The sequence below is a fragment of the Cryptomeria japonica genome, chromosome 6, assembly GCF_030272615.1.
Source record: "Cryptomeria japonica chromosome 6, Sugi_1.0, whole genome shotgun sequence".
Classification (NCBI taxonomy): domain Eukaryota; kingdom Viridiplantae; phylum Streptophyta; class Pinopsida; order Cupressales; family Cupressaceae; genus Cryptomeria; species Cryptomeria japonica.
In genome coordinates this window covers 32,393,304-32,420,466 of record NC_081410.1, presented here as the reverse complement: position 1 = coordinate 32,420,466, position 27,163 = coordinate 32,393,304, and the positions used below count along the sequence as shown (strand labels likewise).

The 27,163-nt window shown below is 37.8% G+C and overlaps 1 protein-coding gene across 1 annotated transcript; it reads right to left on the bottom strand.

Annotated features, from left to right (window-relative positions):
* Positions 1-10,456: 10,456 nt before the first annotated feature.
* Positions 10,457-26,881, bottom strand: LOC131070001 (protein ALTERED PHOSPHATE STARVATION RESPONSE 1). The gene is made up of 4 exons (XM_058005554.2): positions 24,840-26,881; positions 23,618-23,802; positions 22,973-23,196; positions 10,457-11,532 (listed from the first exon to the last, which is right to left on the bottom strand). Exons 1-4 carry the CDS (start codon positions 25,756-25,758, stop codon positions 10,734-10,736), a joined length of 2,127 nt encoding a protein of 708 aa, XP_057861537.1. The 5' UTR covers positions 25,759-26,881; the 3' UTR covers positions 10,457-10,733.
* Positions 26,882-27,163: the final 282 nt, after the last annotated feature.

Below are 27,163 nucleotides of genomic sequence, written 5' to 3'. Positions count from 1 at the left end.
AAATTGTGCGGAATGTGTGAAACGAAACGGGATCCCGTTATAGTTTGGGGTCTCGAGTCAAAATTTGAAACAGGATCCCGTTTCGTGTTGGGATCTCGAGCCTAAATCTAAGAAACAAGATCCTTTTTTTTTAATTTATTAAAAATAAGCTGTATATATAAATGAAATATAACATTTAAGTATAAGAAAGGAAAATGTGACTTATACTTTAATTTATATTTCATGTATATATTGGCAGGATGTTTGAGAGTGGTTTCAGATCTCCAGGAGTTATAATGCAAATTCTAGATTTTAGAAGATCTTATAATCAATAGTTCAACATTTTCTAGCTCTCTTTATCTTCCATGATCTCTAGACTCATCTCTCTCCATATCTATATTGGCAAGATGTTTGAAAGTGGTTTCAAATCTCTAGGAGTTATAATGCAAATTCAGATCTTATAAATTTTTCAGTGGGCTCCCATCAACATTTTCTTGCTCTCTTTATCTTCCTTGAGCTCTAGACCCATCTCTCTCCATAGCACTCTTCCTCTATCCCCTCTCTACCTCTATATCTCTTTTCTCTCTCTATCCCAAAATGTAGACCTATCTCTCTATCTCTCTCTCACATCCCTATCTCTCTACTCTCTGTCTCCTCTCTCTAGATACACACCTCCCCTCACTCCCTACCTACCTCTATTTCTATACATATATAATTCTCTCTCTAGGTATCTTTCTCACCCTCCCTACCAACTTATCTCTCTCTCTCTCTCTCTCTCTCTATATATATATATATATATATATATATATATATATATATATATATATATATATATATATATATATATATATATATATATATATATATCCACCCCTCCCTCCTTCCCTCTCTACTTTCATCTCTCCTCTATCTCCTCTCTACCTCTCTTTCTCACTCTCTCTGTTCTCTCCCAAAATCTAGACCTATCTCTACCTCTCTCACACATCCTTAAGTCTTTACTCTCTATCTCATCTATCTCTACGCATCCCCTCACTCCCTACCTACCTCTATATCTCTGCATACCTTTCTCTCCCTCCCTACGAACATCTCTCTCTCTCCACCCCTCCCTCATTCCCTCTCTACTTTTATCTCCCTTCTATTCCCTCTTTACCTCTCTATCTCACTCTAGAGAGAGGTAGAGATATAGGTGGGGAGGGAGAGAGATGTAGGTTGAGAAAAAGGCAATAGAGAGAGAGTGGGGAGAGAGTGAGATTGATAGAAGTGAATCTAAGGGAAGGTTTGGGAGATAGAAGAAAAGATAGAAATAGAGGTCTTGTAGGGAGGGAGATATATAGAGAGAAAGAGAGATAGGAAGAGGGGAGATAGTGATAAGTTGAGAGGGGTAAAATAGATAGAGAGAGGTGGAGATGGAAGGAGAGAGATAGAGATAGGTGATATATACAAAAGTGGAGGGGAGACTTGGAATGAGGGAGAGAAGGAGAGGTATTTAAAGAAAGTTCAGGTAGATAGAGATAAGTAGCTAGAGAGAGCATATGGAGATGGAAGGAGGGAGGGAGAGAGATAAAGGGAGAGGGAGAGAGAGAGAGAGAGAGAGAGAGAGAGAGAGAGAGAGAGAGAGAGAGAGAGAGAGAGAGAGAGAGAGAGAGAGAGAGAGAGAGAGTAGAATGGAGGGAAGGAGGTAAAAAATTTGGGGAGATATAAGTAGATAGGGATGGAAAGAGAGGTAGGTAGAGAGAGGGAGAGGGGAGATAAAAATACCAGGAGCAAAGATAGATACCCATATCTAGAGAGAAGAGATAAATACATAAAGGGAGAGGGGAGATAGATAGTATAGATAGATGGGTACTTGATAAAGAGGTGGAGTAAAGAATACCTCTCCTTCCCTCCCTCTCTTTGAATACCTCTCCTTCTCTCCCTCACTCCAACTCTCCCCTACAATTTTGTATATCTCATCTGTCACTATCTCCTTCCCTCTCCACCTCTCTTTATCTATTTCCCCCCTCTAAACTTATCACTATCTCCCCTCTTCCTCTCTCTCTTCCTCTATCTTTATTCATACATCCCTCCCTCCTTCCCTCCACCTCTCTACTTACCCCTCAGGAGATCATATGATCCATTTTAACATCCTAGTACATGACATGAGCCCTTAGGACACCATATGACTGCTTAGGATAATATGATCTCCTAAAGGGTCATATGATGTCCTAAGGGGTCATATGGTGTTCTAACACATGTGTGGCCTCTTAGGACACCATATGACCCCTAACGACACCATATGACCTTTGACGACGCCATATGACCCCTTAAGACACTATATGACCCCCAATATACCATATGACCCCTCAGTACACCATATGGCTCCTTAGGTAACTATATGACCTCTTAGGACACCATATGACCCATTTTAACATCCTAGCACATGACATGACCCCTTAAAACACCATATGAACCATTAGGACACCATATGACCCTTTAGGACAATATGATGTCCTAAGGGGTCATATGGTGTTTAAAGGGGTCATATGGTGTTCTAACACATGTGTGGCCCCTTAGGACCCTATATGACACCTAATGACACCATATGACCCCTTAGGGCCTGATATGACCCCTAACGACACCATATGACCCCTTAGGACACTATATGACTCCTCAAGATACCATATGACCCCTTTTAACATCCTAGTACACAACATGATGCTTTAGGACACCATATGACCCCTTAAAACACCATATCAACCCTTAAGACAATGTGATGTCCTAAGAAGTCATATAGTGTTCTAAGACATGTGTGGCCCCTTAAGACACCAAATGACACCTTAAGACACTATATGACTCCTCAGGACACCATATGACCCTTTAGGACACTATATGACCCCTTAGAATACCATATGACCCCTTTTAACATCCGAGTACATGACATAACCCCTTAGGACACCATATGACCCCTTACGACAATATGATGTCCTAAGAGGTCATATGGTTTTCTGACACATGTGTGGCCCCTAGGACCCCATATGACCCCATATGACACCTAACGACACCATATGACCCCCCAGGACACCATATGACCCCTTTTAACATCCTAGTACATGACATGACCCCTTAGGACACCATATGAGCTCTAAGGACACCATATGAGCTCTAAGGACACCATATGATGTCCTAAGGGGCATATGGTGTTCTAACACGTGTGGCCCCTTAGGACCCCATATGACCCAAACGACACCATATGACCCCTTAGGACACCGTATGACCCCTTAAATCACCATATGATGTCCTAATATGTGATATGGTGTCCTAGGGGGTCATATAGTGTCCAATGGGGTAATATGGTGTCGTTACGGGTCATATGGTGTCTTGAGGGGTCACATGGTGTCGTTAGGGGTCATATGTGGTCATAAGGGGCCACACATGTGTTAGAACACCATGTGACCCCTTTAGACACCATATGACCCCTTAGGACATCATATTCTCCTACGGGGTCATATGGTATCCTAAAGGGTCATGTGGTATCTTAAGGGGTCATATTGTGTCGTTAGGGGTCATATGGGGTCCTGGGGGACCACACATGTGCTAGAACACCATATGACTTGCTAGGACATCATATGACCTGTTAGGATATCATATTGTCGTTAGGGGTCATATGGGGTCATAAGGGGCCATACATGTGTTAGAACACCATATGACCCCCTAGGATACCATACGACCCATTAGGATATCATATGGTGTCTTAAGGGGTCATATGGTGTCGTTAGGGGTCATATGGGGTCCTAAGGGGCCACACATGTGTTAGAACACCATATGACCCCTCGAGACACCATATGACCCGTTAGGACATCATATTGTCCTAAGGGGCCACATGTTGTGCTAACACATGTGTGGCCCCTTAGTTACCCTTATGACCCCTAACGACACCATATGACCATTCTAAACAACATATGAATGTTCTAAGGAATCATATGGTTTCCTAAGAGGTCATGTTGTATACTACGATGTTAAAAAGGGGTCATATAGTGTCTTGAGAGGTCATATGGTGTCCAAAGGGGTCATATGGTGTACCAGAATATTAAAAAGGGTCATATGGTGTCCTAAGGGGTCATATAATGTTCTAAGGGGTCATATAATGTTCTGAAGGGTCATATAGTGTCCTAAGGGGTCATATGGTGTTCTAAGGGGTCATATAATGTCTTAAGAGGTCATATAGTGTCGTTAGGGGTCATATGAGTTCCTAAGGGGTCACACATGTGTTAGAAAACAATATGATCCATTAGGACATCATATTGTCCTAAGGGGTTATATAGTTTCCTAAGGGGTCATATGGTATCTTGAAGGGTCATATAGTGTCCTAAGGGGTCATATGGTGTTCTAAGGGGTCGTATAATGTCTTAAGTGGTCATATAGTATCATTAGGGATCATATGGGGTCCTAAAGGTCACACATGTGTTAGAACACCATATGACCCATTAGGACATCATATTGTCCTAAGGGGTCATATGGTGTTGTTATGGGTCATATGGGCTCCTAAGGGTCTGCACATGTGTTAGAACACCATATGATCCCTTAGGAGTATGGGGTCATATGGTGTCCTAAGGGGTCATGTCATGTACTAGGATGTTAAAAGGGGTCATATGGTATCTTGAGGGGCCATATGGTGTCCTAGGGGGTTATATGGTGTCGTTAGGGGTTATATGGGGTCCTAAGGGGTGACACATATGTCAGAACGCCATATGACCCCTTTAGACACCATATGACCCCTTAGGAGATCATATTGTCCTAAGGGGTCATATGGTATCCTAAAGGCTCATATGGTGTCCTAAGGGGTCATATGATATCCTAAAGGCTCATATGGTATCCTAAGGGGTCATGTCGTGTACTAGGATGTCAAAAGGGGCCATATGGTGTTCGAAGGGGTCATATGGGATCCTAAGGGGCTACACATGTGTTAGAACACCATATGACCCATTAGGATCCATCATATTGTACTAAGGGGTCATACGGTGTCCTAAGGGATCATGTTTGTACTAGGATGTTAAAAGGGGTCATATAGTATCTTGAGGGGTCATATGGTTTCCTAAGGGGTTATATAGTGTCGTTAGGGGTCATATGAGGTCCTAAGGTGCAACACGTGTTAGAACACCATATGACCCCTTATGACACCATATGACCAATTAGGACATCATATTTTCCTAAGGGGTCATATGGTGTCTTAAGGGGTCATGTCATGTACTAGGATGTTAAAAGGGGTCATATGGGTTCCAAAAGAACACCATATGACCCCTTAGGACACCATAAGAGAGAGAATATTAAAAAGGCTAAAAGGGGACAAAGGGAGAGAGGTCCTAAAAGGACTCAAGGAGAGAGAGAGAGAGAGAGAGAGAGAGAGAGAGAGAGAGAGAGAGAGAGAGATGTACTAGGATGTCTTAAGGGGCCCAGGTTGTACTAAGGGCCTGTCTTATATAATAGGATGTCTTAAGGGGCCTAGGATGTACTAAGGGGTCATATGATTTGTCTTAATAGATCCTAGGATGTACTAAGGGGTCCTATGATGTACTAAGATGTCCTAAGGGGTGGTATGATGTCTTAAGATGTACTACTTGGGGTCCTAGGTGTCTTAAGGGGTCAATAGATGTCCTAGGATCTACTAAGGGGTCGCATGAGTCTTAATAGCTCTTAGGATGTACTAAGGGGTTGTATGATGTCTTAAGAGGTCCTATGATGTACTAAGGGGTCCTATGATGTCTTGATAGGTCCTAGGATATACAAAGGGGTCCTAAGTGTCTTAAGGGACCATAGGTGTCTTAAGAGGTCCTAGGATGTACTAAGGGGTCCTAGGACAACATTTTAACATCTAACTATACATGTATAACATTTATACATAACATTGAAAACATCTAGAACTTATACATAGCATTTAAACATATCAGAAAGAAATTTAAACATTTAAACATCTAACTAAGTAGGGAGAGAGAGAGAGAGAGAGAGAGAGAGAGAGAGAGAGAGAGAGAGAGAGAGAGAGAGAGAGAGAGAGAGAGAGAGAGAGAGGTGGAGAGATAGATCTAGATTTTTGGAGAGAGAGGTCGTTCTATTTTAAAACGGGATATCCCGTTTGCTTTTTTATTTTTAATTATTGAAAAAAAAAATGGGATCCTGTATCCTAAACGGTAAACGGGATTCCCTTTCTTAAATTTTTTACTTTTGGGCCTGTTGTTCCTTCGGATTTTGGCTTGGAGAGCCGACCCTCTGGCTTGGACCTAGTTTGACCTGCAACTTGAAGGCCAAATCAATCTTCATACAAAATAATGACTTCAAAAATATATATGAACACCAAATTTTTCAGAATTTTTTTGAACAATGAAAACCCATTATAGTAGATACTATCTAGATTTCAAATATATAATTTTTTGAAAAATGGATCAATATTTTTTATTTTTAAAATAATTTATAATGAAAGAGGTCCATAAACTTGAAAAAATAGGGTTTTTTAGTTTTTTAATAACTTTTTTGTCTTTAAGTTTTTTGAAAAAAAAATTATATGGCATCAAACTAGAGACAATTCTATATAGTTTAAAAAATAAAAAAAATAAAAATGTTAAGTTTAGGTCAAATTATACTTTCCGTACACGAAGATTTTTCAAAACAATGATTATGCTCAATAGAAAATTAACCAAAAAAACAAATATACAGAAAAAAATTACAAAAAAATATCCTCATCAAAGGTGAGTGAGTTACAGATCTTTTCGCAAAAGGATTCAAAAAAATACTTTCATTTAGGTCAAATTATGCTTGTCGTACACGAGCATGGTATGGTCTTGAAAAGTGACTTTTAAACTATAGGTTTTAGTAATGCCCATTCAAACTTAATTTTGAAGATCTAGGTATTAAAAAAAATTACATATTTGGAAAGTAGACTTCGAGCACTACATTTTCTATTACTGACTTTTTTCAAGATTCATTCTTTAAGTGCTTCAAATTTTTAGGTCAAACATGACGAAATCTAAAAAACTGAGAAAGCACTTCCACTTTTTGGCCAAAAAGTGGACTCAACTTCTTGCAAGTACCCTTAAGCATAAGAACAACTCAAAGCATCTAATTTAGGCTAAAGAATAGCTCTTCGTCTGGAAGGCCCTCAATAAATACGGATGTAAAGAGGCTTATAAGAGAGGTATGCAAGTATCAGGCTAATTCAAAGAGTAGTCAATATAGAAAGGAGGAATTTCATATAAAGAAGAGTGTCTTATTCCATGGTAAATTGATGGCAGTTTTTGGTCTTCGTAGTTTTTGAAAGATCAGTGTCTAATAATAGATTAAAGTTAAAAGTTTTATAATGATAGGTTATCATTATTAGTTATTATAATTTTCCAAGTGTCATTGAGTCAAGTTGTATTATTTTCTTTAAAATAGGGTCTATTATAAGTGTAAAAAATGATCAAAAATAAAAAATGCTTCAATTGTAATTGGATGCATCTTGAGGGGGGCTTTGTAAAATTGAGCTTCAAAGTCAAATTTGCGAAGTAGCAAATCTAATGGAGGACGAAGGCTTTGGAGTTTTGGGGCCACATGCATGATATGGTGACATGTACAATATGTAGTGTGTTTTATTTTAGTTTTTCAGTATGGTGTGTGAATGCTGAAAAATGATTGTATTGGAGGGCAGATGACTGCAGAGGTCCTCTGACTGCAATGATCCTTTGATTGTCGTACTTCGTTGGAAGATGATCGTTTAATGAATACGACAAGATCTAGACAGTAGTATGCAACATGATATGATTTGCTTTTCAGTGTTCCTGGTTGTGTGAATAAGTGGAAATTTCACATTGTGGGGGGAATAATTACCAATTTTCCATTCCCATTTCATGCCAAAATGACTCAAATCAAGGGCAGCTTCCAGTGGTAGTGGTGGTCGTCTATGCTGTTTGAGGTGGCAGGGATCGATAACATTGACTACAATTAAGAACATTGTGTTTGTATGGAATGTAATGTGAAACCTTTCCTAATATGAGTTTTTCATATTTGTGATATGTATGTTGATTTCTATATAACTTCCTTGATGTACAAGCATAGTGGCGAACAAAAGCACCATAGTAAGTCAGTTCATGGATCTTGAAAGGGTTTGTGGGAGGATCCAGAAAACCACACGAGGTGGACAGTTGATAGGTTCTTGTTCACATCAAGGTTTGTGGTAAGCCTATTTAAAACCATTGAAGGAGAGAGATTTTCTTTATATCAAGGTCATGAGCCACAGGAATGGGCATGCCACAGGGGTGAGCATACTATAGAGGAATTTGTGAATGTTTTTTTACCATGTTCGTACTAAGCGGGGGAATGTTAGGAAATATAAGTTAGTGCTCCATGAGTGTGAAAATAATAATGTGAGTTGTTAATACAACTCACATAGATATCTAAGAGTGTTTGTAGGAATTTAAGTTGTTAAACAACTCATATATTTTGGGAGTTGTTATAGGAAGTTTTTATAATATAGGATATACACATCCTATAAATATGTAATGTCTATTGAATGTAAGACAAAAATAGCACATATTATTTTATGTAAAAATATTTCTAGCTACATTTGCCTCTGTCCATATTTACAATAGGTTATAAATTATGCAAACTAGAGTGGAATAATAGTTGCACAATTAAAAGATATTTAAAAAAAAATTTATAGGATGCTTATTTTCCCACTATTAATCAATATTGTTGGATTTTTCATTGTTAATACTTCACCAAAACATTGTATTGAAATTATGTCAATTAAAGTAGATCATTCACATGATTGAAAGAATAGTTAAAATAGAAAACAAAATGAATAATGACGTGGTTTACACTAATAAGATCATAACTTTACACTATATATTACTTGGTTATTAATTATGTTAAAGTGGAATAATTGTATACTTCAAAGATATTTGAAAAAATTAATAGGATGTCTATTTTTTCACAATTTTTTTAATATATAATTAATATTGTTGATTATTTCATGTTTAATAATTCACCAAAACATTGTATGGCTTAATTATTGAATTAGTCAAGTAGGGTTTAAATCTAACCTTCTATAGTTACCACATTAAATTTTAAATTTTGTTAAAAAAATAGAAACAAATCAAATCTTTGCACGATCTTTGTTCTCATCGGTCCCAATTGATTTTCAAAACATTATGTATATATATGGTAGGTATAATTGATATTCAAAAGTTGGGATTCACCACTTCTTTAAAGAAAAAAATCAAATGTTCCCATGGGTCATGATCAACTACTCAAAACAATGTATATTCAGAAGTTGGGATTCACCACTTCTTTAAAGAAAAAAATCAAATGTTCCCATGGGTCATGATCAAATACTCAAAACAATGTAAATGCAATTTAGATGTCATAAAACTGATGATTAAATCGCCATCGCTTCTATAATTTTTTTTCTATATCAATACATGTTTTATGAAAAAGAATTACAATATATTCCGATTCCTATTGGATTAGCTATTGCTCCTTGTGTAATTGAAAAAAGCAATGATTAATACATTAGTGGCAAAAAAAAATCATCTTTCTTTAATATTTGAATAAAATTCGATGTATCTTCTACACTATTTCAAGGAAGAACACATCCAATACTATTGTGATCCTACGAAGCATTAACTTTTTTCAAGTTTAGAAAACTAAAATAGAAGAATGTCATTTTTAAGCATCATTTTGATTGATTAGAAGGCATCACCTGTTAAACTAACGTTCCCCCAAAATTTAAACTGATTACGTTACAAGGGTTATTGCTTCACTGTGAAGTTGCGAATACCGTATGAGGCTTAATCCTACTTTGCATCAATATTGCTTTCAATTCAATTTTACACTACATTTTGTTCTCTCATGATTTTAAGATTCGTTTAACCTAAACTTGCTTAGTTCGGTAGTAATTAATCTCTTGTACTACTCTCACTTGCAGAGTTTTTCCCTCCTCTTACAGCAAAAATAAATAGCAAGTGCTCAATTTCTCATCTATAGGCATGAAGTCATGTATATGATACAAGATTCTATGAGAAGAGTATAATCAACTGCAACTCTCTAGGCTGCTTTGATCTCTTCTATGGTTAAATGGATTATTGAACAGACATCCAAAAAGAGGGGCATTCTTAAAACAAAGTAATAGGTACAATGTGTGGGCAAATTTGAGGTCTTCCCATTGGGATACACCATAAAATCAAGAGTCTTGTCAATCCACACATAGATTTCACACACTAATGTCCTCATATATTCTAAGTGAGACAGATGCTTAGCTCCATTAATAATGTCAATGAAGCCCAAGAGTTTTTTATTAAAGCAAAAAAAATAAGTTTTTTCAGTAAGGTAACAAAATTTACAGAATATGCTTAACCAAAATGGTACAAGTCATTATGGCAAACAGAAGTGATGATTAAACTCAACCCAGCACATTTATTACCCCTAACCACAGAACCTGAGGAATTGTTTCAAGCAATTTGATAGCTTCATGTGAAAAATAATATCACAAGGACTACGAACACAAATATTATTAAGTTAAGCAACCTGTACATATAATATCTACAGGTAGAAATAATATCTACATCAAGAGCACTCGTAGTTTGAAGTGCACCTAGGATAAGCACTGTTGATTAAAAGATATAGATCAAAATTGATCATCACCTATTGTGAGCCAAATTAAAGCCTTGGTGACTAGAAGCAGGCCAAACCTTATTTCTATCATGAATGGCTTCTTCTAATGTATTATGCAAAAATATAATGAAACTAATTTAACATCGTACAGAAGAATGGTCATTCAAAGACAGAGTCTGGTTATATACTGCCTGAAAGGTCTGCATGCAGACACCAGAAAACCCAAGCATTGCTTGGAATACACCTGGAAGGCCCGTTTGTATATTATTTAAGGTCATTGCCCTTGTGATTTGAATAGATTTTGAATAGTCTGACACTTCATTTTCCAGTCTCCTCCTAAATGCATCAATTTCATCTCTTTTTTCCTTCAATGGATCGATTGTCTCCATTTCATATCCAGAATCTGATATCAAATCTCTCTTAGCAGGTAGAGAATATGAATTATAGTATTTCTGTTCTATATTACGCAGGGCAGTAATTTTCTTGTCGAGCTCCTTCGACAGGTTTTCTGTTTTCTTCTTTTGTTTTTGCTCTTCTTCTTGCTTCATCACTATAGCATGAACAATTGAGCGAAAGCTTTTAATGGCCTCAGAAGCAACCTTGTCTGGTAATTTTGCAAGTACTTGCTGCCATTCCTCACAGAGAGCATAAATGGGTGGACGGTTTCCATGTTCCCTTTCTACTTCATTCCCAAGCTGAAGGAGGCTGAGCCGTACCCATCCACGGAGAGCACGAATATAGTCCCTTTGACTCTGAATCAAGCTACAGAAACTGCTGTGCCATTGTGTAACTTCTGTTTCCAATTGAAGTGTTGCTTGCCGGTGATTGTCACTTGTAGGCTCTCTGCTTTCTTTCATCTCAAGGTTCTTTACCTGTTGCACAATTAGGCTTTGATACTGATGGCATTCATTCATGGATCTCCACATATCCATTAGCCTGCACATAAAAAGATGTTAAAGAGACTGTATGAGCAAAGTCATTGTCTTTTATAATCAATATCAATAAGAAAGTTCGTAATGAATATGAAATATGCATACTCAATGAACATCATATATTTCCTACGATTTCTCTCTCGATTTCATTAACATCAATTTCTCTGAAGCATCTAACAGAACATGTGTTCAGAGGAAAAAATAATTTTGTAGTGAAAAGATAAGTTTTCTTTTCGTCTATATTTTCAGTGGAGCTCTATTGAGATGTCTTATTGCTGCTATATTTATCAAATATAAAGTGAATGACAAAATCATTATACGAAGAATTTATCAAGGTTATCCATGTCACTGATGCTATATTTATCAGGTAATACCTGGTATTATAAAGAATTTAGATTAATATTAAGCAAACTATAGATGCTAAAATTGGTAGACTGTTATAACTGAGAGGATTTATTGTTTGTTTTTTAGTGGATTTGTTATGCCAGGCACTATTATAATGTTTTGTGTGGCCTGTGAATAAAGCTCATACAGTCTCAGAGCTATTCAATTATCTTTGCGTGTTCCCTGTGTAAAGGTTGTTTATTCAGCTGCAAAAGGGAGTAAATGTGAGCAGATTTGTTGATCATAAGATTACGGGGTGGATTAGATATGGTCAATGGGGTAGTACTAATTCTAATTGCTGGCTATATCAAGTACCATAAATTCAAGATATGGATGCTAAGTGAAGATGCTGGTAAATTGAAATGATACATAACAGATGCTGGTTGTCTTCTGCCCCCATGTAGACTTTTTTAACTTATCCCATGAAGAGGTATTATTGCTGGGAATAATTAATACTGAAGCTGTTGGACTGATGAAGGTTGTATTGTTTTGGAGGAGTTTTCGAGTGTAGCTTCTGCTGTCCTGGATCACCATGCTGGCAATATCATATATGAAGTCAACAGTACTGGCGATCCAGACAATCAACAGTGCAACAAGACACAGATGCATGGTCTGTGATAATCAATAGTGCAACTTATTGCATGTTCTCAGTACCTGCCACATGCTGGAACTGTATTTTTTTGCAAAAAGCCACTAGCTCTATATGGAAAAAGTTGCAGAGTAAGGCAGCTGTGGTGAACATAAAGGATCTCTGAGTGCACAGAATTCACACTCCTGTCCCATTTCCCTTCTCACCATGGAAATGTGTTACATTTGCATTGTATTCTGCATCCCATCACAGACAGTCTTGTTTATTATTCCACATATATTTGATTGATTTCGATTTTAAATGTATAATTTTGCACGAGGGCATGCAATCAAGTAATTGAAGCTATTACTCTATGAGAGTTTTTCATACACCAAATTTGGTATTTGAGCTACAAAAAGTCCAGGACTGTTTGAGGTCTTTTGCTTTTAATTATTGCTTTTGTGGAAAAGATTGTCTTTCATTTTTAAATAATGGCTGGCATACAAGCTCTAGTTTTGCTTGAATAAAAAATATACACAAGAAAAACTCCAGTTTGTGGAGCCACGATATTCTCACCATTTGTGGGTATTGTGACCTCCATCAAATTGTGCCAACCAAAGAATAGAGGCATGATGATGATGCAGATTTTGAAAGGAGACATAAAGAAGCTTTCATGCTTCTAAAGTTCTCTGTTACAGATAATTTAGTACTGTAAGTCTCAAATGTCAATTGACCAACAATACTTTGGGAGATCTAAACAAGTACAAGAAGCTAGAATCTGGAAGTGGATTATATCTAAGAATCTCTTATTCACTACTTTTTGTTGACCTTACTGAGTATACTTATAAATAGCCTACAAGCTATCCAGTGATAGTCTATTTGTGTTTGATAACTGTTTAATGCACAAATGAATATAAAATGACTTCATTGGTGGAGAAGGTGTTAGGCACTGCCACTATTATACATTTCTCAACAATTTACAGAGTGTTAGGCTGACCATTAATGCTCCATTCCCCATACGTATAAGTGCACTTCATACATGCAAGGTGTCATATGCAAAATATATGTCCAAGGTACACAACCCAATGAAAATACCAAAAGTTTTAGTAACCCAAAGAAGCCTAAAAAGATGGGTTTTACACTAACATTGGCAATTTGATGATGATGGTGTGTGTGTGTGGGGGGGGCATCATCATCATCAAATTGCCAATGTTAGTGTAAAACCCATCTTTTTGGGCTTCTTTGGGTTACTAAAACTTTTGGTATACACACACACACACACACACACATGTATATAGTAAAACAAATTTTCATCACTGTCCAATCACATAGAACCCAAGTGCTAAAAGGAAATGTGCCTTTGAAGTGGAAGCCCATGTTTAAACAGAAACAGACAAGATGAAATAACGAATTTGAGTAAATTACTGTATATCCAAATGCTGGGTGCAGCAAACACAAAGAGACAATGCTTGGTGTCTGAGGAGAATCAGACAGAAGGTTACTACAAAAAGGGGAATTTGTAAAATAAAAATAAGTCTTTATCAGTAAAACGGATATGCATTGAACAGTTATCAAACACAAACAGATACACACACACACACACAGAGATATATATACACATACATACAGATATGTGTGTGTGTGTGTGTCTGTGTGCTATAAAACAGGATCCCATAAATTTATATATAAAATGACTTCATTAATGTAAAGGTGTTAAGAACTGCCTCTATCATACACCTATCAACAAATTTACATAAGGATAGGCTGACCCATAAAGGCTCCATTCCCAGCACATATGAGTGCAATTCATGCATGCAAGTTACACTTATAAATATGCAAAATATATGTCCAAGGTACATATAATCCAACGAAAACACCAAAGTTTTAGTAACTCAAAGGGACACAAAAAGATGGATTTTACACTAACATTGGCAATATGGCAATATATATATATATATATATATATATATATGTAGTAAAACAAATTTTCATCATTGAACAATGTGATAGAACTCAAGCGATAAAAGCATATGGACTTTTAAAGCGAAGCCCCATGTTCAAACACAAACAGACAAGATAAAATATCGAACTTGAGTAAATTACTGCATATCCAAATACTGGGTGCAGCACTCCCCAAGGGACAAAGCCAGATGTCAGAGGAGAGTCAGCCACAAAATTTCTCAAAAAGGGGAATTTGTCAAATAAAATAAAGTCTTCATCTGTAAAATGGATGTGCATTAAACAATTACCAAACACAATCAGACATCACTTGATAGCATGTAGGCTATTTATTAGTATACTCAGTAACATCAGTCAATAATGCATTTAGACTAAGATTCCATGGCGTTTGAGGATGGGGCTGACTGACTAGATGGCCATGTTTGCACCTTTGTGCACTTCATAGTATTCAAAAACGCTTTTATTGTCAACATCTCTTTTGACTCGGTCTTTATCACGTGATGGTCAAGCACATCTTTGACTACTTTTTGTAAAGAAGAATGCTTTCTGAATGCAAATTTGCAGAAGAATTATACTAAATATTGGAAAATAGTTACAAATTCTGCATGATACAGGAACTAAAAAACTTCACTATTTCTCACATCAACAAGATGTTCACACACTAACAGGCATGAAAGGAACACTATCAATGATGGGAGCCAAGTTATTTCAGTCCGTTATGAATAACTACTCAAATCTTCTATACTTTGGTTAAAGCACTACAACATTTTCCTCCACCTTTCAAGAATGCAACTTCACAATCATTTGAAATTATTGATGTTCTTATTTAACTGAAAATAATACCATTGATTCTGACTTTTGCTTTCCAATATTTAGAATTAGTTACTAAGATTTAACTGAAAATATGTTCCATTGATTCTGACTTTTGCTTTCCAATATTTAGAATTAGTTACTAAGTACTAAACATGGACAGTTACTGCCATATCTAAGAGCATACATATATAAAAATGTGAACTTAAGCATTAAGAGTAGATAAATCTCTCTTAAAGCATCCCCCACACACACATATCCAAGCTTCACATCAAACTGTGAATACTTTTTTTTATTATGTTTTGGGAATCCAACACACACACACGAAACTTCTGCCCACCATCTAAAGCTTCAAATCATACCATGAATCCTTTCTTTTATTCAATTTATTATGTTTTGGGAATCCAACACACACACATGAAAGTTCTGCCCACCTACATCCACGCTTCACATTATACCGTGAATGCTTTCTTTTATTCAATTTATTATGTTTTGGGAATCCAACACACACACATGAAAGTTCTGCCCACCTACATCCACGCTTCACATTATACTGTGAATGCTTTCTTTTATTCAATTTATTATGTTTTGGGAATCCAACATACACGCACACACGCATGCACACATGCATGCGCGCACGCACACACACACACACAGAGGATGCCCATTTTTCCCGATTTCCCTTGGAATTGTTATTAACGGCTTTGCCTTTATGGGTTTTATGTTTTAGAACAAGCACTCCATGCCTCCAAGATTCAACAAGATTCACAGATCTACCTCAAATTTTTCCAAATCCTGGTTTCTTCTTCAGAAATTTGATTTCAGCAAATAATGAACATGAGCAAACACCACTTGTGTTTCCATCAATACCCTTGCACATGAAGTGATTGTGAAGAAGCAAAATCCAAAGTATTGACCCCAGGCTCTGGTATTGATATCCAAGCTTCACATCATACCATGAATCCTTTCTTTTATTCAATTTTACTTTTTTGTCAATCACAGATCTTGCCCTTATTGATTATTCTCAATTGATACCAGAGCCTGGGGTTAAAACTTTGGGTTTTGCTTCTCCACAATCACTTCGTGTGCAAGGGAATTGATGGAAACACAAGTGGTGTTTGGTCATGTTCATCATGTGCTGAAATCATGGGATTTGGAAAAATTTGAGGTTCAAAAACTTGTCTTGAGGTAGATCTGTGAATCTTGTTAAGATTTGGAGGCATGGGGTGCTTGTTCTAAAACTGAGAACCCATAAAGGCAAATCTGTTAATAAGAATTCCAAGGGAAATCAGGAAAGATGGGCATCCAAAGGACGATCAAGGAACAATGATGATGGGAACAAGACAAGGTTCTCAGGTTCTCATAGTGGTGAAACCAAGGGCGGTCACAAAGGCAAGTAGAGTGCAAAGGGATGCTACTACTATTGTGGTAAGTTGATAACTAAGGATAACTGCACAATTGACATTATCAATGTGAGAGCATTGGTCAAGAAACAATCTGGGCATCCTACTAAGTGTCTATGATTAGAATGACACGAAGAGTATGATAACAATGCATTGGAGGAGTTCTATTTGAGGAATGGCTCTATGTGACAGTATGCTACAACATATACTCCCTGGTAAAATGGTAAAACAAACAAAACAAAACAATTAGAATTACGTTGAGATAACATGATGTATGCTACAAGCCGAAGGTACACAAGATACACTTTGGAACAAAGCTATAAATTGTGCAAAATATTTTTTGAATCTGGTTTCTAATGAGGCCATAAGGGATATGACATCACACGAGATGTGGTATGGTAGGAACCCTACCATTACCTGCTAGGGTGTTTATTGGTGTGGCATTGGCTCAAATTCTGAATGAGAATCCTAAGCAGAGAAACGAGACTCGCTCGAAATCGCCCAAACTCGACGAGTCCGAGTCCGAGTCAAGCCAAACGAGTCCCAGGGGCTCGGACTCGGACTCGGCCGAGTCTGGAGAGTAAACTCGCCGGACTCGGCCGAGTCTGGAGAGTAAACTCGCCAGACTCGCCGAGTTGGCAATTTTGGCCCAAAATCGCCAAACTCGGCGAGTCTCGAGCCCTGGACTCCACCGGCGTTGGCACAACTAAAAAGTCAAAAAAAAAATAGTTTGGAAAGTTTTTTTAAATCCGTTTTTTAATGTTAATTGTCTTCTAGCCCTAAAATTGACTTTCATTTCATTCACTTGCAAAAAAAGGAAGAGTAAAGTGAGTTGGGAAGAAAAACAAGGGTGCATAGAAGAAAAACCAGCAAGGAGGAAGCTCAAGTTTTCTTCAATTTGTCACATTGGAGCTGCATTGTGTTTCGATTTGGTGCATCAAGAGTTGGATAGGAAGAGTTTGCAGCTCATTTCAAGCTTGTTGTAAGAGGTAAGATTGTTTTTTTTAACATTATTTTGTTTCTTATATGCAAAAATTCCATTTTCTATTCATTTATTTTGAAAGTTTTATATTTTCTTGTATGCAAGATCTTTTGTATGTAGCATGTAGTATGTAGTTGTACTATGTAGGGTTGTATGTAGGGTTTGTAAATTTTATTTTTTTTAAATTGTAGGGTTTGACAAACCCTACAATTTTTTAAAAAAAAAAATTTACAAACCCTACTTTAGTTTTTTTGAATGTATGTATTAATTTTATTTTGTATTTGTAATGTTTTATTGCAGCAAACTTCACTTTATTATTTGTCTCAACTTCAACTTTCACAAAACTATCCTAAAATGTCTACTTCAGCTTGGGGAGCCCCCATGAGAAAGGACCTTGCTTGGAAATATCATGAGGATTTTCCAGGGCAAGGAAAGGGGCAAACAAAATGTATGTTTTGCAAAACAATATTCCATGGAGGTATATATAGGCTGAAATACCATATTGCTGGTGTGCGTGGACATGATGCCGAACCATGCCTAAAAGCAGCCTCTGAGGCCATACGTGATTGTTATGTAATGGTTGAGGAGATTGAAAGAAAAAAGAAACAAAAGGAGGATCGAGCGGTCATTGGGAGAGAGACAGTTTTAGGACGAGGGACACAGTTAGGTTGTGTTGGAGGCCCTTCTTCCTTACCTCCATATCATCCCACTCAGTTTGCTACTGCTGGTGCTTCCGTTTTTGCTTCTGCTTCTATAAGTGGCAGTGCCACCGCCACTTCTCATGCTCCTACCACTAGTAGTTGTAGTGGGAATGTTACCATTGGACCTAGGATTCGTAAATCTAGGTTGGATTCCTTCTTTGTGCCTCGCACTATTCCTAGGTCCCAACCGTCGCTTGAGGGCATGGGTTGGAACAAGGAGGTCCATGATGCTGCTAAAATGGCAATTGGCAGGTTTTGGAGCTACAGTTGTATTCCATTCTTTGTAGCCAGGTGAATGTTTTACTAACTTTTATGTTTGATAACTTTGATTGTTTTAATTTTTATACTTAACTTATCTCATTGAGTTTCTTTGCGACAGGTCTCCTTATTGGCAACAAATGGTTGATGCCATTACCATATGCGGGGCGGGGTTCAAAGCCCCTAGTGAGGGTGATTTGAGGGGACCCATTTTGTCTCAAATGGTGGATGATGTGAAAATGGATTTAGATGAACAACGCCACATATGGAGCACTAAAGGTTGCACCATCATGACTAATGGTTGCACGGATAGGAGAAATAGAACTCTCCTTAATTTTCTTGTTTCTTCCGCAGGTGATTGATTAATTTTAGTTTCATATAGTCTTTAATTTTTTATTTTTTATCTAATGGTTTATTGAATGATCATTGACCTAGCTTTATTTTTTTATTTCAGGGGGCACCGTTTTCATCAAGTCCATTGATGCCTCCGCCCATTGCAAGAATGCCACCTACCTATGTGAGCAGATAGAGGAGGTGATTGAAGATGTGGGTGAGGAGAACGTGGTACAGGTGGTGACCGACAATGCAGCAAATTATGTTGCTGCGGGTAAACTTTTGATTACAAACTAATTTTGTTTGCAAATTAATTACTATCTTGTAGTTTGTACCTCCATTAATTACAATTTACAATGCAACAAATTATGTTGCTGCAGGTAGACTATTGATGGAGAGGCACCCATCTATAGTTTGGACTCCATGTGCTGCTCATTGCATTGACCTCATGTTGGAGGATATTGGAAAAATCCCATGGGTCAAGAGATGTGTAGAAAGGGCAAGAAATGTCTGCAAATTTGTATATAATCATTCATGGGTGTTGGCTTTTATGAGACAATACACAGAGCAGAAGGAGTTGCATCGTCCAGGAATCACAAGATTTGCCACAAACTTCCTCACATTGCAGTCCATGCTTAGGTCTAAGCCTGCCTTGAGACGTATGATTGTTGGTGAGGAGTGCTCTTCCTCATCCTATGCTACCACCCCTGCAGGGATAGAGATGGCAGACTGCATTTTTGATGAGCAAGGCTTTTGGGTCCCTTGTGATGAGATAGTGAAGGTAAATTTTTTATATATTCTACAATTTAGCTTCATGTTTTATAACTTATTATATGTATTCTCTTATTTGCTCATTTTTCTAAATTACACAATATTTTCAATTTTGCAGTTTGTTAAGCCCTTGGTGGTTTTGTTGCGAGTTGTGGATGGAGATAAGCCCGCAATGGGCTATATATATGAGGGCATGGATAGGGCGAAGGAGGCCATCAGATTCGTCTATGGAGCAGATGAGAGCAAGTATGGTCCCATTTGGGAGATCATTGATAGGAGATGGCATCATCAGCTACATAGGCCCATCCATGCGGCAGCCTATTATCTGAATCCGGCATTCCGTTTTATCCCTTCTTTCAAGGCTGATGCGGCGGTCCTTAATGGGCTATATGCAATCATGGAGAAGATGGGACCTGCTGGTACTTCTCAGATAGACCTTCTTCGAGAGCTACAGATGTTCTCAGATGGACAAGGGGAGATCTTCTCTCGTCCTGTCGCCAAAGACGGTAGGACAACTATGATGCCAGGTAAAAATAAATTGTTAGGCTTAATTTTAGTTTTATTCAATACTATATTGTAACTTGTTAAATGAGTTCATGAGTGAGACTGATTTTATTTATTTTTCTCATTTCAAACTCAGATCATTGGTGGAACTTTTTTGGCCCAGAGACACCAAATGTTCAGAAGTTGGCCATTCGTATCTTGAGCCAACCATGCAGCGCATCAGGTTGTGAGCGCAATTGGAGTATGTTTGAGCACATACACTCCAAGAGGTGCAATAGATTATTTGTGGAGAAGATGAATGATCTTGTCTTTGTTCACTACAACCTCCGCCTGAGAATGAGAAAGAATGCAACAGTTGACATGTCTCCTATCATTCTAGATGAGGTTGATCTTGAAGCAGAGTGGGCCAATGAGAATCAGACAGCTCCTAGGACTCCTACAGCTGTATTTAGTGATGATGACATTGATTGGATTGACCAGGTAGATATAGAGGCTGAGGTTGTAGCCATGGCAGAGGAGGAGCAGAGAGCACGAGCAAAGACAGGAAATACTGAGACTCAGAGTGACACACCTGTTCCTGATGTTGGTGAGCATGACACAACCGTTCCTGATGTTGGTGAGCATGGCATGGTGTCACGGGGAGCGACTATGGCTGCTGAATCATCCAGTACCTACTTTAAACGCCTTCGCAGGGGGCCAGGGCGAGAGGGTGCACGGCCCTCTCAACCATAGGCTTGTACACTTGTAGTTGTATTTAGTATTTACTATTTACCTTTGGTATTTGTATGAAACATTTGATGATGATCATATGATGACATGGATTTTTTATTCCATGGGTTTTGTAATATTGTATACATTTGACAATATTTATATATCTATGTTTCTTATTTTCTTCAGCTACAATTTGCGTTTATGCTTATGTGATTGATGTATACTTGTGTATGTAATCAAATGAGCCGAGTTTAATGATGTTTTTGTGTCTTTAAGGTGTATTCAATAAAGGGTGTCTGAAACAAGTTTTAAATCTTTAAAAATCTCTAAATTTCTTGAGTTTTTCACTTTCCCGAGTCCAGCCGAGTCTGACGCCGAGTCTCGAGTCCGAGTCCGAGTCGGCCTTGCCGAGTCTGAGCCGAGTCCGAGTCTCGTTTCTTTGATCCTAAGACTTATATGTGAGTGCTTGCAGGCCATTCTAAATAATCTAAGGCATACAACTTATAGAATTCAGCAAAAACATTAGGTGATCATTTTGAGAAATGATACTTTCAATGATACAATATCATTTAAAATGGCCTGAGAGTCACAAAAGCATTTCATAGATTTTTTATATGTTCAATGTGGATAAAGTACTCAAGATGGATGAGCAAACTCCTCCTGTTGTGCCTATGGAGTAGATTGCTTAAGATGATGAGGCTGCTTTAGCAGAAGATGCATTGGAAATAGAGGTGTAGGTTCATGTGGTGAGCTTCAGCTTTAGGTTGTGCTCGCAGAAGGCTCTAGTACATGATATTCCTATTGAAGAACACATTTGAAATGGCAAACTTAGGCTTACATCTACTTTCTAGACATACAAGCATTCCACTTAGAGGGAATTCTCATCTCTCACCCTGAACATGCATTTGATCTGTTGAAGCAGTTTAATATTGATTAGTGTAAACCATCAGCTACCCAGTGGTCAAGAGTTAAATTTTAATGACCAAATGTAAAACAACAGAAGTTGCTGCTACATTGTACAGGCAGCTTGATGGAAGCCCATCATTGTTGATTCATACCAGGTTATATCTTTCCTTTGCGATTGGGATAGTGTATGCTGTATACATAAATGTTGTCATCAAAAGAAACCCATTGGTAAGTCAGTAAGAGAATAGTGACATATATACAGGGTAATGATCATTTGAGGATAAAGTACGCTTTCCAAGGTTATGGGCTCATTGTCTGCCAAACAAACTTGGATTTGGGCATGAGTTATTGACTCTTGGCAATCTACTTTACAATGTGTGTTCAATTTGGATTTTGGTCCTGTTGCATGATCTTGAAAGTAATACAAATTTTGCAATATCCACTAATATAGATGGATATATGTGTGTGTGTGTGTGTGTGTGTGTGAGAGAGAGAGAGAGAGAGTCCCCAGGTGATGTGAGTACTAGGATGAGGTTCTTGCCTGTGTACACAAGTGTCACACTGAATATATTATCTTTGCAAAATAAGCTCATTTAAAAAAACTAAAATAAGTTATAATCTATAGACACTAAAACTTGCCAGTTGGTGTACGTCAATAAATATAGTAATATTCATAAAGATGACTGACCACTGCAACTATATGAATACTTCAACAGTGAGTAATGGAAACCTTACTATCCCTATGCATCTCAGAAAGCAAAGGCATTTTACTGTCTTGGTGTTTTAGTTGTCTCATCCTGTACCTTCAAAATTCTGTCTCACCCTCTTCATCTCAATACATCCAAAAAAGCAGGTGCATTTTATTAAAAATCTCAAGGCGTCATCAAAACAAGAATTCGTATGGTGTTTTTCAAAGTCAGGAAGTTTATATTGAACATTTAGATGGCAAAACTCTTGCTTGAGCAAAGTTAATTGTTTTCTTTCTTAAGGATTCACATGGTGTTAAGGGGCATTACTATCTTATTAGTATATTATTTCTCAATAACCAAATATGCATTTTATAAGAGACTTAATGCAAGAGTTATAGTGTAGCAAGCCACTCCAATGTAAATTGCTAAAACCACTTAATTCAACTAAGGTTTTGGAGATTTTACCCTTTTGATAATTCTGCAAGTTGCGGGTACAATTCGCTTTCTCTCAATTTTACAATGGCTGTTGAAGTCGTATTCATTGCCTGGTTTGCAACCATTATCAAAGACTGCAGTCTCTTGATGGATGCTTTGGTCTTATCTATCTTAATCACATTTTCTCCTTTGATTTCCTGACTCTGCAATACTGCCAATTTCTTCTCCTGCTCAATCTTTCTAGCCTCTCCATTCTGCAGATAGACTAACATAAATCAATTTACAAGTAAACTATAGCACTAACATAAATCAATTTACAAGTAAACTATAGCACTAACATGGGAAAACTTGTAGCCCAAATGCTCAATCAGAAATCTGCTTTCCATTTAAAAAAATATATAAAAGCAAACGAATCAATCTTGAAAGGTTTCGCTAACTTCCGATTTTCTTCTTTTTAAATGCCTCAAGATTACGATAAAAACACTTAAAAGAAGACATCATCCCTGTCAAAAATGTAAAGATAAAGCCCCTTGTACCACAACAAATCACAGAAACACCATTAACAAGTTCGTAAATATTCTTACACATTCTTGGAACCGTCCTTCAAAGCTATTAGTTCACTTACAGACAAGAATATATTAGTTAAGTACAACACTAGGCATGTGTAGAAATTACCCTGACTTCCTGATAAAGCTTCTTCTCCCATGCAAGAAGACTCTCCAATGTGGAGCAATGGCTCCCATGTGTTCCAGATGTATCAAAGATACTGGGTTCCAGAGTATATCTGATGGCAAGAGGCGTCTTTGAAGCCCATGTCCACGGCAGAGAATTAAATACATTGGAGGAGTGGTAGAGGTTCTCTGCAACATAAACCGAAAAAAATCTATTTGAAGATTTATTTTACAAAATCACCCATAGAGTAAAATTGAGAACTTCAAATGATATTGATCAAAACACAATAATGTCACTTATCCCTCAAAAGCCTACACATCAACTTCCAATGGCATAGCTCAAAACCAAATGAAATCGCATTGCAATAAGATTGAATACTTCCTGACCCCACAAAATCCACATTCACTTCATATGGGTATTTAATGGTTTTTTGCCAACACAAGAACCCACAAAACCAATTCAACTACACATACACTTCAAATGCTATAAATAAACCAAAAACCATAGAGAATTCCGCTTCATCATAACAGATGCATGATAAAACTAAAAAAATACATGCACGGGCTTTTCAAGTGGCATGTGATTAAAGTTTAAAACTTTCAACCCCTTACAAGAGCTCACTTGCAATAGGAAAGAATACCCCCATTCAATACACAGAAAATAATGGCAAAGGAAAAATCGATTGCTCTGTAGACTATGTGGGGCACAAACTAGAAAAACCACTTCAGAACTTTACAAAAGCAACCAGGAAGCAAAATTGAGAACACACTTCAAATGGCATAACAAAAACCTCGTGAGAGCACACTGCCATAGAATGAATACTCCTCAAACTACCAAAACCCATTATAGAGCTATACATTACCAAACACCCCCACACACATCAAGTAGAATGTAATTAACCCTCAACAAAATGACACTGTAGTAGGATTGTATAGCCTTAACAAAAAGAAAATGTGGAAGACACACAAAATTCAGTGCTTTATGGGTTTTCTGTAGCACACTCCACATACTACCGGGCAATTTTACTTACAAAAACACCCACGAGACAGAAGAGAGAACACACTTTTCAAATGGCATGGATCAAACTAACACCAAAATCGCTAAACCAAGAAGAATGCTCCATGTGGGCATAATTCCAATCTTCATGCGTTTGAAGTTTTAAACACACAAAGTAACTAAAGAACGTAACATTTTGAACACAAAAAAATGAGGCTAGAGCTCATACTCTTGGTCTCAAATTCGTTGTGAGCCCTACGAGTCTCCAGAATCTTTGAAACCTCCTTTCCACCATCAGAGGCCTTGATAAAATAGTCATCGAGATCCTTGACAATATCTCCAAAATCCTGTCTTTTAGCAACTACCATCGGCATTTCAATGTCCTTTGTGTACCAGCTGGTAACCGAAGAGACATCATCTGCATAATCCAGTCCAGTAGACTTCCCTGCTGCTGGCGCTGCTCTGCTGGCACTCTCCAAATGTGGTTCCTCCTCGTCCTCCTCATAATCAGTGGTGTCAACGTCATCCATTTCTGCATTTCTGTCCTCAGACATCTGATCAGCCTCCTGCTTTGGTTTTTTATATTCATGGTGGTGGATCTGAGGAGATTCGGAAGTATAGAAGGGCTCCCAAGCATTCCACAAAGAAGAGCCGTGGCAAGAGGAAGGGGTATTTGCCCACAAGTCATCTGAGGTCCGATCTCCATGATGGATCGGTGGAGGTGGGGGTGGGGGCTTAGGTGACCCATATTCAGAAGAAGATATAATGTGGGGAATGTGCCTGGATGACATACGAGAGCTCGCTACACTGGGGCTAGCAGAAGGACTGCTCTCCAATGGTGGCGGCGGTGGAGGTGGTTGAAATTTCATGTGGCGCTTGGACTGAGACCGAGATACCACTGATGGAGTTTTGTGTATTATAGTTTCCTCAATCACATGGTTATCATTTCCCAAGTTCATCACCATGGATTCTCCCTCTGCAAATTGCCTGAGAGCATTTCCAGTGTGTCTTAAGGCCCTGAGGTAGGCACTGTGAGCAGCTGCAAATTGGTGCCTTGAATTCACAGCATGCTTCATTAATCTCCTCCTCTCCTTGCATCTTGACACTATTTCTTCATTATCCACCTTGGACGACACACACCCCCCCATCTTCACACTATACTAAAACCTACTCACTCACTTCATTCAAAATTTGTAACCTTGCAAGACAAATCAATCCCAATCCAATCCAATATTATCCATAACGTCACGATAGTGCCACCATCGATCCTAATACTGATGTACCATTCGCAAACAAGCATACCCACATCTTATATCCACAAAATGATACAGTTATTGAACATACAACCACAACGCCGCATCTCCACACTAAACACAAAACCTAATTAAATTACAAACTTGCAGAATAAGCCAAACAATCATAACAATGCCGCCATTGGTGCTCTTCCTCCTCTACTGACCTCTAAAACTACAACCACATCTTGTATCTTCAGCATGGTGTGCGCACTCCCATCTTCACCTCCAAAAACCATGCCTCGTCACTTCTTTTAACAAATTACAGTATTGCAGAGCAAATCGATCCCAACCATAATGATACTGTCGCCATCATTTCTCTACTTCCTAAGCCAGCCTCAACAACCACACCCACATCTTATATCCACAGCATCCCATGCTCATTGAATATCCCTCAATGCACACACCCAAACTATATCCCCTTTGCTCTGTTCACAATTTACAATCTTGCAGACTAAAAATCAATCCCAATTCATTCCAGTACATCATGTTGTGCCGTCATTCATCCTCACTTCAGTACTAATCACCAACAACCACACCCACAACATGCCGATATGATCATTGAATAGATCCCCATATCACACCTATAAACACTACAATGTATATGAATCCAATCCCTCCTCCTACTGCCCTCATTTCTCCATTCTCCTGCAGTAGTCACCAGCACCCACAGCCACATAATATATCGACAACATAGCATACCCATTCCATACGCCTCCAGGCTGTAAAAGGGGTACTTTTTTAACTTTAAACTCCATTAGCTGATACAGTAACAAGTGATCTACAGAAACCTACAATTGCACCAACTGAAGCTATTCAACAAACCGTTCGTCTTATATTCATACATATGCATCTGTATTCACAGTCACACATATTCTCTGCTACCTTCCCTTCCATCCCATCCCTTCCATCCATCAAACAAGTTTGTGCTGCTGGAAGTTGAAGCATATCCTCTCCGTCCCAACGTGGTCTGACTCACAAATACATCAAATTAATAACTAAAACCCAAAGCACGTAACTGTAATGTCTCTACGACTTCTTTTCTGTCTTTACCTGAGTTTATACATATTTGAAGTATATACGCATTAAAAATATTATAAACCCATGGAATGTGACAAAACCTGCACCAACAAATTATAAATATTAAAAAACAAAGTTCCATATTCATATTATTGGGGAGAAAGGTGTCGCTCTGGTTGGGCAACTCAAAAAAATTATAGAGAAATGTTTCAAATTGTGTTTTTTTGAATTTAAGGTGAAA

What these genes read in the sequence shown, in the direction of transcription:
- LOC131070001 (XM_058005554.2), bottom strand. Translation starts at nt 25,758, where the DNA reads ATGGGGGGGTGTGTGTCGTCCAAGGTGGATAATGAAGAAATAGTGTCA. An exon ending in CAACGAATTTGAGACCAAGA is followed by an intron (nt 23,803 to 24,839) that starts GTATGAGCTCTA and finishes TTTATGTTGCAG; the next exon opens with AGAACCTCTACCACTCCTCC. An exon ending in AGCTTTATCAGGAAGTCAGG is followed by an intron (nt 23,197 to 23,617) that starts GTAATTTCTACA and finishes GTCTATCTGCAG; the next exon opens with AATGGAGAGGCTAGAAAGAT.